The 17,863-nt window shown below is 41.8% G+C and overlaps 1 protein-coding gene across 1 annotated transcript in view; it reads left to right on the forward strand.

Annotated features, from left to right (window-relative positions):
• Positions 1-217: 217 nt before the first annotated feature.
• The window catches only part of LOC124612262 (protein jagged-1b), a 582,430-nt gene continuing 564,784 nt past the window's right edge, over positions 218-17,863 (forward strand). The window contains exon 1 of the mRNA XM_047140352.1: positions 218-339. Within this exon, the coding sequence (XP_046996308.1) occupies positions 253-339 (87 nt within the window). The 5' untranslated portion in view covers positions 218-252. The remainder of the gene's footprint in view (positions 340-17,863) is intronic.

A 17,863-nucleotide genomic window follows, 5' to 3' on the forward strand; every position in this document is an offset into this window, starting at 1 on the left:
GTTTCCGATGGGTGAAGAGGTACGGAGAAGGCCCTCCGACGCCGCGGGCGAGCGACGCTGGAGGCTTGCACGTGTAGCCCGCGGCAGGCAGGCGGCGGCCGCCATTGGCTGGAGCCAGCGGCGCGCATGCGCAGTGGCGGCTTCCCCCTCCGGGGCGCCCGGGGCCACAGCTTCCAGGCCGGCGGCGCAGTCAGTGTCCAGTGGCAGGCGAGCCGTGGCGGTATGTAGCGCGCTGACGGATGCGGCGTCGCGATGTGTCGTGCATTGTGGTCGCGTTTGTGTAGGGGCCGCCTTCTGCATGGATATGTCGTGTTCCTCGGCCTCCTGCTGTTCCTACAGGTAAACCGACGCCCTGTGGATACCGACAGAAGACACTGCCTGCTACCACCATCACCTTTCTTTAATCGTATTTGTGTGTGTTGTTTATTTTGATGTTGAGTGCCAGTGAGAAAGCTTTGACGTCTGTACTCCTCTGTGTCGTTTGTGATATATCTGCGGATGGACCACGGATTTCTCAGCAACTCGGCTAGGACCACTGCAGAATGTGTCACCGTTATGCTTCTGGATATGACAACGGCATCTCTGAGCGTTTCGGACTCGGTCCGAACATCTAAATTTCTTTTTCTTTTGGTTGTGTCCGGGCGTTAAAGGCGTGTTACACAACTAGATACTTTCGTTATCTATCACGCAGCTGCTAATGTTAGCTAGTTTTTATGCATGACGCACAAGGGGGTCGTTCTGAGCGTCTATTTCAAAACAGAAGCTGGCTGGACCGGTGATGCTACAAACGCTCTTCATCAGATGAGTAGCTGCGCTTCTATACAATCACAGATCTCGTAACACTTGCATTTCTCTTCCACTATTTGCATAAAGATGTAATTTTGAATGTAGTACAATGGGGTAAAAAGTCGCCTGTCGCTGTCTGACGCACAATCCGATCCGAAAGGCAATCGTAATGTTTTCAGCTGCAGAGTCCTGCAGTGAAGTCGACCAGCGTTACAACGCTTTGGGAAGAGTTCTTCAATTACAGAAATTATACTTTGTTTCATGTATAATTCCTCAAACAAATGTGAGTGAAACGTGCAGTTAAGCGAACGAATGAGATGATTTGAGCTCAAGATATTTTTTTGTGATTTTCTTAAATAGCACAAGTCAAACGACGGGTTGGTTCCTTTGAAAGGGAATACGACGAATTTCGTTTCTCAATCCGCGCTTGTGCCCCCGTCTCTGATCACTTCATCGTCGACGAGACGTAAATGAAACGTGTGTGTGGCTACGGCCTCCCATCGAGTAGACCGGTGTCGTGGTGGAAGACTTCATAGTTGACGCCACTTTGGAGACTTGCGGGTTGATGAGGATGAGATGACGAGGACAACACACCACCCAGTCTCTGAGCAGAGAAAATCTCCAACCTGGTTGGGGGTCGAACTCAAGCCCCTCGCATGCCATTTTGCAGCGCTGATCACTCCGTTGTTGAGGCGGACTCCACGAAATATTAAACCGCAATATTCCTACTTTCTTCACGTCATAGTCCGCAGCTACATGGACAGTTGCCGGATGGCTACAAAAGCAGTGAGACTGTTTACATCTACATCTGTATTCTACAAGCCATGTTACGGCATGTACCATTGTTACAACCCCACTTTGCTGTTCCAGCTGGGTATGGTGGGTGGGAGGAGCGTTTGTAGGTAAGCCTCCGTGAGAGCTCGAATCTCTCGAATTTCGTTGTAGGGGGGAGAAATATTTTGGCTGACTCTTCCAAAAAAAATGCGCCTCTTTTGACAGCAAGCCATACCATGATGCACAGCACTTCTCTTGCAGCGTCTACAGCTAGAGTCGGATGAGCATCTTCGTAACGCTTCCAAGCTTTCAAACTGAACCTGTGACGAAACGCGCAGCTCTTCTTTGGATCTTACTCTCCATAACGCGTCCGAGCCGAAGCCTGAAGGTGGCAAGCGCGCCGAGCAGCGTGTGTGAGCTCGCGGTGGCGGCGGAGCGCCTGACAGCGAAGGTTGCCGCCGTGGGACCGGCGGGTCGCTGTCCTCAGCTACGCTGCGTCGCCGGAGCGCAGGTGCGCCGCGCCAGTAGGGGGACGGACAACTCCTCGAGCTGGGCGCGCCCGCCCGTGGACCGCCACTGTGGCGGCCGCTCTGACTCACCTCCCAGGGTCTCGAGCGTGCTCGCAACAGCACTGGTTACCAGCACAGGTCCGCGCGGCGGACAGAAATATTATACGCACCGTATCGGCAAGTTCCTTATTAGCGTCGAAGGGTACTAAAATTCTGTACACCACATTAAACCGTTCGGTACGCCAGAAATCTGGCGGTACGATTGTCTCAGCCCTAAATTTTCGTCTGCTGAACTCGAAACTAGTAATTTACGTTCCACACTCAACGTTCAGGGTGAGAGCGTCACCACTTTGTTCAAAAAATGGTTCAAATGGCTCTGAGCACTATGGGACTCAACTGCTGTGGTCATCAGTCCCCTAGAACTTAGAACTAATTAAACCTAACTAACCTAAGGACATCACACACATCCATGCCCGAGGCAGGATTCGAACCTGCGACCGTAGCAGCAGCGCGGCTCCGGACTGGAGCGCCTAGAACCGCACGACCACCGCGACCACTTTGTAATACAGCTTATCGTGTCATTTTCTTGGGACATCCCACAAGTTATAAATTTCTGACGTAATTGTAGGAACGAATTTTGTGAAATTTTCTTGGAGCAGTTTTACAATACTGGGAAGTTAACTGTAGTCGTGTTACAAGTGTGTCGAGACGTCTTGCATGGGAACGTGTTTCACTGTCAAAGTTCCTTGACAAATCTTTCATGAACGCGACGACCACGCTCTTCCCATGCAGGTATGATAAAGTACTCTCATCACTCCATTAAAAAAAAAAAAATAAAAGTCTATCATAAAAGATCACTGACAAAAATCTTTTACAGTGTAACACAGGCCATGTTAAACGTTAATCATATATTACTTTTATTAACTACACGTTAATTCCCCATAATGTTAAATCGTGTTAACGTACCACACTTCCCAATGCAAATAAGCCGTTGTAATGCGTACTTGTAAATGTATTTAAGAGAAATGTTGACAACTTCGTTTACGTTCAAAAATGGTTCAGATGGCTCTGAGCACTATGGGACTTAACTGCTGAGGTCATCAGTCCCCTAGAACTTAGAACTACTTAAACCTAACTAACCTAAGGACATCACAAACATCCATGCCCGAGGCAGGATTCGAACCTGCGACCGTAGCGGTCGCGCGATTCCAGACTGTAGCGCCTAGAACCGCTCGGCCACTCCGGCCGGCTCGCTTACGTTATACCGAACATTACGTGTGTCATATTTGATCGATAAGCAAGAGTCAGACTATGAAGCGAAGATTCCAATGGACGAAATTTTCCTGTAGCACATTTATGGCGGTTTGTAGGACCTATAAGATTGTGTAAGGCCAAGTCCACACATTGGCGCCAAGATTGTTCGTCCAATGTGTCGATCGATGAAATTGCACTGGAACCAACGTTGGCCCCAATGTTGGTGCTAACCGTTGCTTGTCGGTATTTCGCCCAGACATCAAAGGACGTCGGGGCAGTATCGATACACCGAATACACATTGCGCCAGCGTTGTTTTCTGTCTTTGCCGTTTAGAAACCGATATTACTTGTTTGTTCATTCGTTGTCGTCGTATTTACGTTGTAGCTGAGCTTTTCGAAATGGTTCTGGAACAGTGGGGTGATATTACTCATGTTCAAAACCGCGAATGCACCGGCCTCGATCTGCGCGTCAGACGTGTTTACGATGGCTCTATACAAATTCAACTGAATGTTAACTCCAATGTGTAGGCGCTGCCCCGTGAATATTGCCCAATGTCGGCGCCAGCAACGACCCCCTTGTGTGGACGAAGGATAACTCTTATTACAAATGAAACACGAACGACTCGACGTAAGTTAGTTGCTAGTTGGATGAAAACAGGATACACTACTAGAGGATACATTACTAAAAGTTAGGGAAAACCACATATCGTCCTAGCAGATTTCAGCAACACAGCTGGAAAACAATAATGATAATGATTGTTCCGATAGTATGTAACGCAAATAGATGCAAATTTTAACACTAGACTCTACCTTTTAAACGTAAAGTAGTTATTATCGTGGATATCCTCGGATATCATTGATGCAGGAATTACTGCGGACATCCGCGGATATCTTCATTCACAGACCTCTAGTTACCACATTTCCTTGCAAATTCAGGGATGTAACACGGGAAAAACTGCCTCTGCGATACGAAAGTAAGGACTGAATATAATATTCGTACACTGTTCACCGGATTCAGGTCTTAGAAACTTCCAGCGAGGATCTGAAAGAGACACTCGCACCTACGTTGCAAAGTATCCCAAGGGTAGTTGTTGTGGAATTAATTAATCCTTTGTGCCTATTACCAATAGGACCGTCTTCGCAGGCCACAATTATTTTGTGTTAATGCCGCAGAAGATGTTCCATAATTCCTCCTCTTTCTTTCAATTATATAACATAATTTTCAAAGAGTTGTGGCATTTTTTCCCTTTTGTAACTGTCTTAAACTGTGATTTTCTTTTATATTTTCTTTTATCTTACTGGAGAAACATTTGACACAGTTAACGTGATTCTCCAACACTCCACATTTGAAGGTAAATTGTGCCATCGTTCATCGGTAAAGAGCACCCACTGACTGTGACATAACTGATGAAGAACATTGAGAACATGTGAGCACGAATGATTGGGAAAGCACACGTCTTGTCTGATCCACAACATCTGCGTAGAACGAAACAATGAAACCAAATTGAAGTATCAGTTGATTTTATAAATACAGTAACAATAATATCGGGTTTAATCCCTCAAGTACCTTTGGCCTACAGTTGGAGACTCTCCAGCCACTGAAAACTAACAAATTCTGCACCACAACATCATCTGCTAGAAGGACACCATTTCAGATGTTGTGCACCGAAAACACCTTAAAAACAGTTATTAAACCTTGAAATGCGCCGTACGATATTATTAAAATCATTTCGGCTAATTATGGGTTGTAATTTGTTTTTCTACTCATAAAACTTACGTTCGCAGCAGTCCACTTGACAATGCCCAAACGACCGAAAGTCAAATACTAGATTTTAAGAATAAACAGATTTAACATTCAAATACCAAAGGTATTCCAAAAAAAATTACGTGCCTGAAACCCAAGCACAAAAAATCTGAAGGACTTGTATTTTGCTAAGAGGGAGTTTACGGAGCATCTCCATATTACTGTTGGTCTGGCCAAATAAACAGAATTGCTCTTATTCGTCCATGCCGATGCAATATCAACTCAGAGCAATCAGTGTTGGCTGAGAATGGATTGCGTAAGCGTCTTGAACGAAAATTAAACAAGGATGGGGCAGCAAATTGCTCATGGCCTTTCTGTGACAGCATCCTGACGTAGTTTAAGAAAACCAGGCAAAACCTAACACAAGACAGCGCCACAAGATTTAGAACCCGCTTCTCCACAAATGGTGTCCTGAGTCTCAACCATTGCGCTACCTTCCACGACTAGTGACAGAATAGTAAGTTTCATCCTTCCCAAATAACTTACGTGTATTCAGAATCGTTCCAAAGATTGAGACGGTCTAATATTCACTGCTCACACGGTTAAAACTAATGTCTAGCGTATTCAAACTGTCACAAAAAATTACTTAGAAGACGCCAGCACTCACCGTAGCGATTTATCACAATTATTGGGACCTTCGTCTTCTAATTCATATTAGTTCATGTTTAATCATCTTTAAAGACTTTTGGTGGTTGTGGAATAAGTGTCAAAATACAAATTCGATGCTTCCGGTAACTATTCAAGCTTTACTCTAAACGATTTTCTGCTAGGTAGGATAATTTTTGGCTTTGGTAATGTCTACATTGGTGAAAAATTTTCAAGTTGTTCCGTGCTGTAACACTCTTCTCTACATATATTTCTTCTTCCGTGAACGTCGTAGGAGGACATGGGCACAGAGGCGCATGGCCCCTAATATTGTGAGCTTCAAACCAACCTTATGGGCACGACAGCTTTGCATACATTTAAAGAGAGTGACCACTCGTCAACCAAAACGTTTTTTATATGTCTAAAATGTCCTACATAGCACAACATTAATCATAAGAGATCTCCTCCCTTTGTATGTGCACATTATCTGCGTCTTAGTCAACTGATACTGACCAAATCACATTGTTATATTGTGAATAGTAACAATATTCTCTCATTTAGGTGAGTTATAGCCTTCACTCCCACGTGTTTCCGAATAAGACCCTCCGTCTAGGAATACGAATTGACTTCCATCCGTCAAAAAAATAGATCTCGATTCAATCATATATGTGATCGAATAGTCCGAGACTGTATACGTTACCGATCTACTCATTGTGTAACTGTATCATAAACAGTGTGAAATTATGTGAACGAATCTTTCACGTGACTACGTGACTTCAAGAATAAAGGGAGGGAGTCGGACTTCACAGGATAGTTGTTTCCGAAAACCGTACTGACCTCAACACTGATCTCCTACCTCGTTATACCTCAAATACGCGTGACATGCAGCTTTAGAGAATATCAAACCAGCTGTGGCAATATGAACTCCTGTGCAAAAGGTGTTCACAGTTCTTCTCAGATTCTGTAGTATCTCAATAACACACGACGAAAGGCCTACAAACTACTTCCATAGCAATTTTGTATGAACGTATATTTATTTCTGTGCTTCAACCACTACCTGTTAACGCTGGCAACTTTAATAACGTTCATGGATGGTAAATCGAAAATTTAGTTTTCCAACACTGAAGTTTGTCAAATTTATGAATACAGAATTCAGAGCAAAGAGTAAAATTTGACCATTTTATCGTTACGTCTACTACCTGTTCAACAAGGATATTGAAACAAGGAACTTCCGATAAGAGACTTCATTTTTCATACAAAACTTGTGGCTTCGTCTGTTCTTTTCCCGGAGCTATGATCCTGTTAAAATTTTGCAATCATAAATATGTTTTGAAATAGTTTTTGAAATATTTTCCATGCCGAGAACGGGGTTATTAGAGCCTGTGACGTTAAGGTACCGTGAAAGATAATCTTTTTACGTGTTATATTACCCTTTAACCCACTATGAACAGATTTTCATAATTTGTTTGCACAGTAATCCAGTACCACCATGTACGTCAAGGTTCGCACATTGCCCTTCCACGGGTTGTTCATTATGTTACACGCTTCAATGACGACTGGAATAAGAAATTTACCATGTATCGGGATCGGGCAACAATGTTTCATAGATATAGCACAAAAATTTTGTCTTACAAGTACGTCGCGTAAGGGCCAGCACTTGTACTATCCAATGTGAATGTCAGCGAATAGTGTATAACATGCCTGCAACAGTCTGCGAACGTAAAACTATCACACAAAATAACATGTAGTTATTATAAGGTGCTGATCATTACAAAATACTATAGAAAACAATGTCGAGTATTACCATGATCTTATATTGACAGACAACATAAAAAATAAATTGTTACGTTTCATAACAATTATATTGCACAATTACCGAAGTAGATTTTAAAAAAAAAATAGGTTTCTTATTGCGATAACAAGTAGAATCCATCGAAATACATACTTAAACATAAATGTAACAGATTCACCCCTAAACATTTGACACTGTGCGTGACCGATTCTATTTGCAAACATTCTGTAGCCTTATTATCTAGTTTAAAACGCCTTGATGCATAATGTGACCAACAGTATATATATCGACATCTGTATTAGCATCATAAGACGCGATTTCCCATTACTCGTTCGGTATTCTTTTGAGTTTGGTGCAATGCTGTGTATCTGGGTCCAGCGCAATTATAAATTTGTTGTAATTCATTCTCACTAGCAGTTGGTTCCGCATACAGTAAAGTGTAGGAGAAAGTTTGGGATTTAGCGGACAACTTCTGAAAAAAATTTACACTCACCAATTACGATGTGTCTAGATAAATAACGTAAAATTCCTGGTCCTGAACAAGTACCGATCCGAAATGCGCTACTATAAAACATAAATTTCTCTTACGTTTAAGTCCGATAGAAGGCTGCTTTCGTAAATAGTGTAACAAGGCCTGTATTACACTGTAAAAGAAGTTATTCAAAGATATTTTACAAAGACTTTAGAATGTTCGATAGCGAACTGGTGTGCTTTTATTGTTTGTTGCGGTTACTGATTTCGAAGAGTTACTTAGTCTTCAGATGGCTGCAGTACATTTATGAGAGGCACACATTTTTGTGTGTCCTGGCGCGCATCGGTAGACTAACAACAGTTTTAAATGACGAAATATGGAAATGAAAGCAAAACTAATTTCTGTTTTCACCGTATGACCAAATTAAATTTTTTACTCGTATACATTAAAAACTCCGCTTCTTTTTTTCGCAAGGTTCTCTGTAAACAAAGAGCCAATCATTGTCACCTCACACAAATGTACTGCAGCCTCCTGAGGACTAACAAATTTTACTGAAACAGTAACTGCAGGAAGTAATAAAGAGATTGAAACATTTCTTCAATTTAGTGTTTAGTATTCGCACAACACCTTTTCTGCGAACCACTGCCTTAGAAACTAATGTTTTAGCCAATCCAGTGCAGATTCAAGAGTAGAGTTAAGACTGTGTGACGCACGAATTCGAAACCTGGTGCTTTATTAGTCATTGGTCTACTTCCAACAGTAAAGCAAGGTATCCATCGCGACTTGGAATACTGCACCCGTTGAATGTGAATTGTATTTGAAGGTGTGTAATTGCTTCCACCTCCTCGCTGGTTAGGGAGCATTCTTTTGAGGAATTTCTCGTTAACCAGTCATTGTTTCATGTTCCAAGGTGGAGGTATTACTTTTGCATGCAGCAGCAAACAAAACGCTTTGGATGTTGCAACGGTTTCGTAGTTAGCGGTTTTTTTACGGAGGTCCATTCGTAGTACGGCCGAATGCTGGGTCTTTTAATGGCTCGGGGTGCAGGTGAGCGGTGGGTCGTTTTAATTATACGCGGAATGACGCATCCTGAAATATGACACTGGGGACGGTCGTGGAACAGGTTGGCCGTGCTCCTGAGTGAGGGAGGCGACCGTGGGAACAGCCGCCGGAAGCTTATTAACGTGGAAGGAACCCGTTTTCAGGAAACGTCCTCAGGAGCTGCACAGACTCCCCGTTCACTGCACTCATTAACAAAGAGACGGAAGAGCACTGTGATAAGTCGCGGGATCTGCACGCTAGAATATGAATGTGTGAGGTTCGCCGCGATAGCGAAACAATTACAGATGGGAATCTCTCAATTTAGATGTCACCCGAACAACTTTGGGAGAGTCGTTTCGTAATACAACTCCCGAGGTACCGCCTTTTATATGCGTACTGTCACAAACGGGTTACTGTTGTGAAGTCAAGCCATAAAAGAAGTTAAGATGGCTCTAAGCACTACGGGACTTAACATCGGAGGTCATCAGTGCCCTAGATTTAGAACTACTTAAACCTAACTAACCTGAGGACAGCACACACATCCATGCCCGTGATAGGATTCGAACCTGCGACCGTAGCAGCAGCGTGGTTCCAGACTGAAGTGCCGAGAACCGCTCGGCCATAGCTGCCGGCCATAAAAGAAGTAACAACATAATATGCATCATCATTACATATGATAGAAATGTTTCTTTCACTGTGCTAAAACAAAGATGCTGATAAACGTTATATATACTTTGTCCCAGAAAATTACTCAAGTGTGTGGGACCCGCATCAAATAGGACTAGCAGAAGGGCAGAACGAATCGTAGGAGGTGTGTTTGACTTGCGGGAGAGTGTCACTGAAACTTTGAAAGAAATGAAGTGGCAGACTCTTCAAGATAGACGGAAACCATGCCGTGAAAGCCTACTGACAATGTTTCAAGAGCAGGCTCTAAATGATGACTCCATGAATATACTTACAGGCCCCTATATATCGCTCTCCTTGGGGTCGTGATCATAAGATAATATTAATTACAGCACCCACAGAGGCATTTAAACTATCATTATTCCCGCGCCCATACGTGAATGGACGGGAAAGAACCCTAATAATTGGTATAATGCGATGTAACATTTGCCATTTACCTCACAGTGATTCACAGAGCGCAGATGTGGACGCAGATACGAGCTAACTGAAATAAAGGAATGATTTGCGAAACAACTAAAAACGCCACAAAAAGGAAATTTTGTGCTAAATGCCTGCGGTAACATTTCTACCGACAGTTAATAATTATCTTTACCGTTCTACTGTGATCGTTAGGCGTAGCTATTTTCAAGCCTTCTCTCAATTCCTTTAGACGTAGTAATATTATAGCAGCTGCATGTTGCTATTTGTGAAAAGTCTTAGGGATATGCTCGCGAATATCATCATTTTTTTTTAACCTGGGAAGAAGCCTCCAACAACCAGTCATCCTTAGAGATTCTGTTTATAGCTAACGTTGGAGTGTATATTGTATGTTATATGGGCTACAACATTTCGGTAAACTCATTTCTCAAAGTAATAAGTTCGTTGTGAATTTAACTTTCGCTAAGTGATTTAAGGAACGCCTTAGTGGCAAAGACTAATTGTTGGATGTTATATTTCTATCTCAATGGAACCTACGTCATCCTACTGTCACCCGCAAACCTTCTGCGACGAACTGTAAAAGTTGACCTTTTAATCTTCCTTACTGTTGTGAGCTTCTTACCTAGTGTATACGTTGTGAAAGCTCTCGTATGTGTTCTTCCTTAAGCCAGAGTTGTTATAGTATCATAACTCTGGAAAATGTTAAGAAATCCAGAAAACATAGATGCAGTATCAGTCTATCATCAATGGAAGAATGCACAGTGTAAATTAACAATAATCGACCATTTTCAGGTAGATACATTAAATATACCGGCGCTTGTGTAGCAAAAACATGTAGAACGTGTGCTGTTGGGTGACAACATCTGTAGAAAGCATACTCGTTATCAATCATTTTACATCCGCTTTTTGACAGATTTTTCATGACGGCTCTATACAGGACGATGTCACTTTGACGCATCAAAGCTGTTTCATATATATATAATATAATATATATGTATTATATAATATAATCATATTTCTTGATGTCGCCTACTCATCTTACAGTAATTTATCGTACAATTCGTTGCTCAAGACTAGGACACATATTGTTTTAAGACAATTGTAGTTAAAGGTAAGAAAAGTGAAATGACCGCACGTGCATTCCTAGTTTTCCTGAAAGCTAATTACAGATTCTTGTTTGAGAATTAAAGGTGAAGTTTCGTGGAGAGCATCTATGTTTGTGCAATCTGCCTGAGTGGCACGGTTTGTTCTGTAAGGCTGTGCTACATTGGGAACTTACTTTGTAAATAACGCTGTTTTATCTTCACGTAGCGTATGAACAATAATGACGTGAATTTTAGACTGGCGCAAAGTTATAAGGAAAATGAACTGCGCACTATCTGCTCAGTCTCTTGCCCACAAAAGCCTGTCAAGTTCCTCGTTGTTGAAGTTAAGTGGCATGAAAGAATTCAATTGATGTACATCATCACTTGATATTTCTAAGGTATTCTTAATATCCAATTTGCCATTCACTGATGTTTTCGAAGCTTCATACACATTGTTAATTATTTCATTGACAAATGATACGCAATGACATAACTCCATTTTCTAATCAGAAATAATTATCAAATCTCCATCCATGATTCGCGAATAATCTTTCCCGTTACACCACTCTTTCCCATTTGAACACCAAGGGAATTCCAGCGTCAACCATTCTGGTCGAAATTCACTATCTGTAATGTCCGAGATCTTGTTATATATATAAAAATGTATTTAGAAACTAATCTTGAAGCGGTCAAAGCAGCTTGTTTATTTATTCTTGATAGCAATTTCCGGTATACTGAGTGTCAAGAATAAATAAAAATGCTTCTTGTATTGTTTCAAGATTAGTTTCTGATAGTCGCTATAGGTCCACAGGTGCTAAAACTAAATTCTGTATGATTCTGCCGCCCTTAAAAAGTAAAATTTTGAGTTCATGTATAGAACTGCAGTTAGAGCATATTCGTAATTTAAAATTCAACGTTTTTCGTAGCCCCGGGTTCATACATCTGAACCTGTGCGTTTGAAGACACATACCTGAACAACGTACACTTTCGAAATCACTATTGTCGATTACTGAATGCCGATGACTTCGATAACTCTCATCGTTTGCTTAGCTTTTATCGCAAACTTCGAAGCATTTTTCTTCATAATGTTTGTGTAAGCACTGATTAGAGGAAACGAAAGTTATTTAGTTTATCTTCCTGGTAATTGGCTATCTTCAGCATAAACTACAAACAGAGAAGCACTGAACACTGCATAATAGTTTTCAATACGTCCAAGGGCCTCTCGAGTGCACTGCGACAATTTTTTACGACTTTCATTTTCAGATTTACTACACCCACAAAATTTTTTAAAACCTGTAACACTGCTAACTAGGTCACCAGAAAGTAATGTTTTTTCCACTTGGTGTCCAGTAAATCACATTTATTGACTCGTTGCGAGATTAACAAATCACCAGAAACGTAAGAAGAAAGGTGGAATTCTTCATTTGCACGTTGTCACATTCCGGAGCAGTTAGCTCACACACGACACCGTACTGGGTAGATGTTGTGATGAGGAGTCATTCTCGAAACGCCTCAAAAAATATGAATTATTGAACACCAAGTAAAAAAAAAATATTTTCTAGGACCTAGTCAGAAGTACTCTAAAAGTTTTTGTTGGACAATGGTCGCAATCCTCCTACGCGGAAAAAATTGCTACATTCGCTGTAGAAAATATCAAATAGTAATTCAGTACAGAGTATTTTTACAAAATTTTTCTGAGTTTATAAACACACTACTTCAACATTTATTTTCTGCATATGGAAGGTACATTCCAAAAATTAAAGATCGCCTAAATCACAGACCAACAAATTAAAGATCGCCTAAATCATAGAATAGGAAATTAAATCGCCTAAGTGACAGGACAGACATGGTTTAGTTCTTGTTTTTCTGCTGCTGCTTCTTTTTAGTTTCTACTGATCGCCCAGCCTGCCTAATTACTATCTCATACTTTTAATGGATTTTTTTTATATATATTATTCCGTTGTAGCTCGTTGTGGCTTACATTTCGAGTCAGATCTTCGCATCAGCAAAAGTCGTTTCCTTCCGTGAAGTGCTGACGGCCAATTTGCACTCCCCCTATTATGTACTCGCTATGTGTAGACAAGAGGGTCGTCGGGGGGAAGGGGGGGGGGGGGGGGAGGACCCGTGTTGACTGCTGCTTGCAGCAGAAGAAGCCTCTTGGCACGGCTTCCCCCTTTATTCCTGTGTGGATCCAGGCCCGAAGTTACGTTGCCAAAGTGATCACCACTGTTCCCCGCTAGCGGCTTTGCAAAGCAACGTAGGCGTTTTCGGATGTAGTCTTAAGGAATGGACTTTCTTTGGTTAATGAAAAGATATATCTTATGTTTTAACGCCTCCTCAAGAGGCTTACACCTTGACTATTCTGATATGTCTCGCTCTACACCTAAACACATGTTTACTTTTCTGATAGTCCCCGTTTAATATTAACGTCACAATTGTTAGAAACATACAACTGAAACCAATATTCATAAAGCGGTGCATATCGCGCTTTCCCCTTATCCCCTATATCTTGTTTTCTTTCATATTACCAAACAGAGTTAGAGAACTGGCCGTTTCACACTTGCGCAGCGCTGTATTTTTAAAATTTGTGTGTTTTGTAATTTGCCTTATGCAGAACATTTTCTTTTTCTTCACCCAGACGTGTTTCGGCACCTATATGAAATCTTCTGTGGATAAAATTTGTTTCTGTATAATATAAAGTTTATGATCGTTTATCTATTTCATGGGTAAAAATTATATAACATATGGTATTTTCTTTGGTTTGTTTCGATTGTTCACCTAAAAATTACATTGCTAGTGAAACTTAATTTTTACGGATCGGATTTCATGCCTTTTTTTCTCTTTTTTTTTTGTATTTCTGGTGGATACCTCTTTCTACTGCTGCTGACTAAATTGTTTTCACACAGATTTTCCAGAAAACGTGATTTGAACCGAAACGTCTCTCTCCGTATTCATTGAGAGGTATTATGTTGTTGTCGCTGCTCACTTTTTCATCGTTTGCGTTATGTTTAAGGTGGCGTTAATTTTAAATGTTTCGTGAGAACTGTTGTGGTGATTATATATTTGTGTGTGTTTGAACGCGTGAAAAATACACAAAAATCTTTGTGGAAACAGTGAATAGCAGTAGCAAGAGATACCCACAACAGGACATAAAATATAGCTGTAGTCACAATCATAACTACTATCCACGAAAAAGTAGACTCCAGACAAAGAAAAACTTTTCTTCATGACTACTTTGCAGATGACATGCTGTGAAAACAACAAAAAATTACGCAAAACATATCTAAAAATACGTTTTCACTAGCAATGCAATTTTCAAGTGAGTTATCGAAGCAAACTAAACAAAATACACACTCCATAATTTTAGGCTAATAGACAAACGATTATAAACGTTGTGTTTATTACACTTCACAGGAATAAATTTGACCCACAGAAAGTTACTTGCAGTGTCAAAACTTGTCTGGGTGAATAAAAAAAGATAGCGTTTTGCATAAGGCATGTTTACAAAAAATCAAGAGTAGCTTAGAACCTGAGCAAGATGACTCGGTCTCTTTCTTTATCCTTTACTGTAAAACAATTATCCTTTCCCGGATGATCTGTTGGGGAGGTCGCGATGCAGAATTCCCAATGTATCATGAAAACAAAGGGGAAGAAATAAAATAAATGATATACTGGTCTAGATACACTGTAACATGATCGGGCGCTGCCACAGTACATTAATTTAATGTGCTCTTAGGGGACGTGTCATCAACGTCGAAACTTTCTTACAGACACGTCGACGTTCCGTACCGAACCGTTGACGGGTGTTGTGAATGACCCCATCTGAAACACAGGGTGGAATGTTTCAACCCAACGTGACGTAAAATCGTCACCGGTACTGAATGTATTCGTACGTTACGGCAGGACGGCGAGCGGCCGCCCGTGTGAGGAAAGGCGTTGATCGCCGGCCGATGAGCCGGTGCGCCCTCGTAAACACAAAGTGTAGCGCGGAGCGGCGGCCGGCCTCGCGCCAGCACCATTTAGAAGGCCAATTTGTTGCAATTACTAGCCTAATAGCTGCCACAATTGTCTCTGGCTTGGCAGCGCTAGCGCGGGCCGCGCTGCCGCCCGCCGCCGACCTCTCGTATCGGTTCCGCTCCTCCAGCACTTCTGCCGTTCTGCAACACATTCATATCACCGTACGGTTCCAGAGGAAAGCTCTCACTTACGGATTTCTGCTACAAAAATCTTCAGGCAGATGCGTAAGTCGTAATTTCCTGCAGTCTAGTAGTATCTGCGGGGTTGAAAGGTCCCCTTAGAAAAATTAATGAAACGACTGTGCTGATAAACCTCTTACATTATTTGATTTTCAAACAGCTGAGCAGAACTGAACGTACTCAGACATTTCGCTCTTTGCCTACTCTAATCAACGCTAAACTGACACACAATATTTTTAGCGCAACGCAATCTGACTTTCAATAATCCCTGCAAGTGAATGGCCCTGACTAACATTTACCTATACGTTTCACAAATCACTTACCTCACAAAAATCTTCGTTACTCGAACTACTGCAATACAGCGAGCGCCACTACTGCTAACTAAATAAAAGATTCGAACTACTGAAGGCACTAACTACTGATAGGTATAGTTAGCAAATGAAAGATTTTCATAGAGAACAAACAATGTATTTACCTTAATAGTGTTCAAAAGTCATAATATATATGTATCAGTTCATGATATCCAGTATCACAAATTTACTTTTTCTGATGGAAACACATCCAGATCGTCCGCTCTCAAAATTCTGCTATCTCTCTCGCCACATCCACCACTGCTGGCGGCTCACCTCCAGCTGCACAATGCTACGCGCTGTTAACAGCCAACTGCCCAACGCTACAATAGCGACTATTGGCAACAATGCCGACCAGCCTCAGACTGCACACAGCACAGCCAGTGATTTTCATACAGAGCGCTACGTGGCGTTACCAACATAAAAACCTTAACAGCCTACTTACTGGGTCTATACTAGACAAATCGGTTGTCTGGTTCTGTTCATTTTAATCCATCTCTTTGAATTATGCCATTGGCACACGCTGCGAATAAGCTCCCGCTTTGAAGTTAACGTCCGGTGCGTTTAGCCCTGCAGTATTTAAGTAATCGAGTTTTTACCGATCAAGCAATAACATGGAAGAGAAGTTAGGAAGATCCAAGTCCCATCGACGCCTGAGTCATCACAGCTGGAGGCCCGGCTCGGACTGAGCAAAGAAAATGATTGCGTCATTTTCGAAGGAACCATCCGAGCACGTGTCTTAAGAGAGTTAGATAGTCCACGGAAAAACCAAGTCTGAATCCCCGGATGGAGGTCTGAACCGCCGTTCTCCCAAATACAAGTCCAGTGCGCCACATCTCTCGGGGCAACTGATAAGAAATGTACGCATATGCTGCACCAGGATCAAAGCTTTTGGCCAAAATTTTTCTCCACTAGCAACATCCCAAGGAGTACAATGAACTATTAATACCAAGCAATCATGTGCTTTGTTTATTTTTCACACGTTTCGAGTGGTCGCTGTCTCAACCGCGTACAAAAAAAAAAAAAAAAAAAAAAGAAAATGGTTCAAATGGCTCTGAGCACTATGGGACTTAACTTGTGAGGTCATCAGTCCCCTAGAATTTAGAACTACTTAAACCTAACTAACCTAAGGACATCACACACATCCATGCCCGAGACAGGATTCGAACCTACGACTGTAGCGGTCGCGCGGTTCCAGACTGTAGCACCTAGAACCACTTCGGCCGGCTCAGCTGCGTATTTACATTATTTTGCAAAAGCAGGAAAGTATTATTTGCCCCTCTTTCTAGTTCTGAAGACATTTTATAGTAATAAGGCGAGACATTTTTTTATATTTGGGACCTCTTTAGTTCGCTTCGGTTACCAACGCTTTTCGTATACCTTCCCCGTTATTATCGTTCAGCACCTTTTCTTTCCTCTGTTCTTTGTTATCGGTTGATGGTCTTCATCTTCTTATCCTCTGCAGCTTGAGATCTTCCCATTCACATCATCCTTTTCTGTTATCACACTTGTCGTCAACACCTTCGTGCCTTCTAGTTTTCCGTGTGCGCTCACAAAGAGGCGTCAGGGTTTGCTGCAGCTTATCCTGCGTATCTTTTCGAACCACATCAGTCTTCTTTCTCTAATGGAGGGTCTTTATTTTCCCAAATTTTTAACCACCTTGTCATTGTCCCCTTTAGATGCAGAGTTTTCTTCCGTTTCTCTGAGACCCCTTTTCGAGGTCTTACTCTTTTCGTCAGCTTCCGGTTTTATTATCGTCAGTATCTATTCTTGGTGCAAGTGACAGCAGTGTCGTTTGTTGTAATCGTAGTTGATTTACAGCATCATGATTTTTTTTATTGTGCAACCCATTATATTATCTTCTTTTGTATTTACTTATTTATTCATCTTTGCAGGACTAGGGCTATATGGCGCTCTCTTATATGTAACTAGGCGTTCAAGTGATTACACTAATTGCCGGCCGAAGTGGCCGTGCGGTTAAAGGCGCTGCAGTCTGGAACCGCAAGACCGCTACGGTCGCAGGTTCGAATCCTGCCTCGGGCATGGATGTTTGTGATGTCCTTAGGTTAGTTAGGTTTAACTAGTTCTAAGTTACAGGGGACTAATGACCTCAG

This window comes from Schistocerca americana, chromosome 4 (genome assembly GCF_021461395.2).
Source record: "Schistocerca americana isolate TAMUIC-IGC-003095 chromosome 4, iqSchAmer2.1, whole genome shotgun sequence".
Classification (NCBI taxonomy): Eukaryota; Metazoa; Arthropoda; class Insecta; order Orthoptera; family Acrididae; genus Schistocerca; species Schistocerca americana.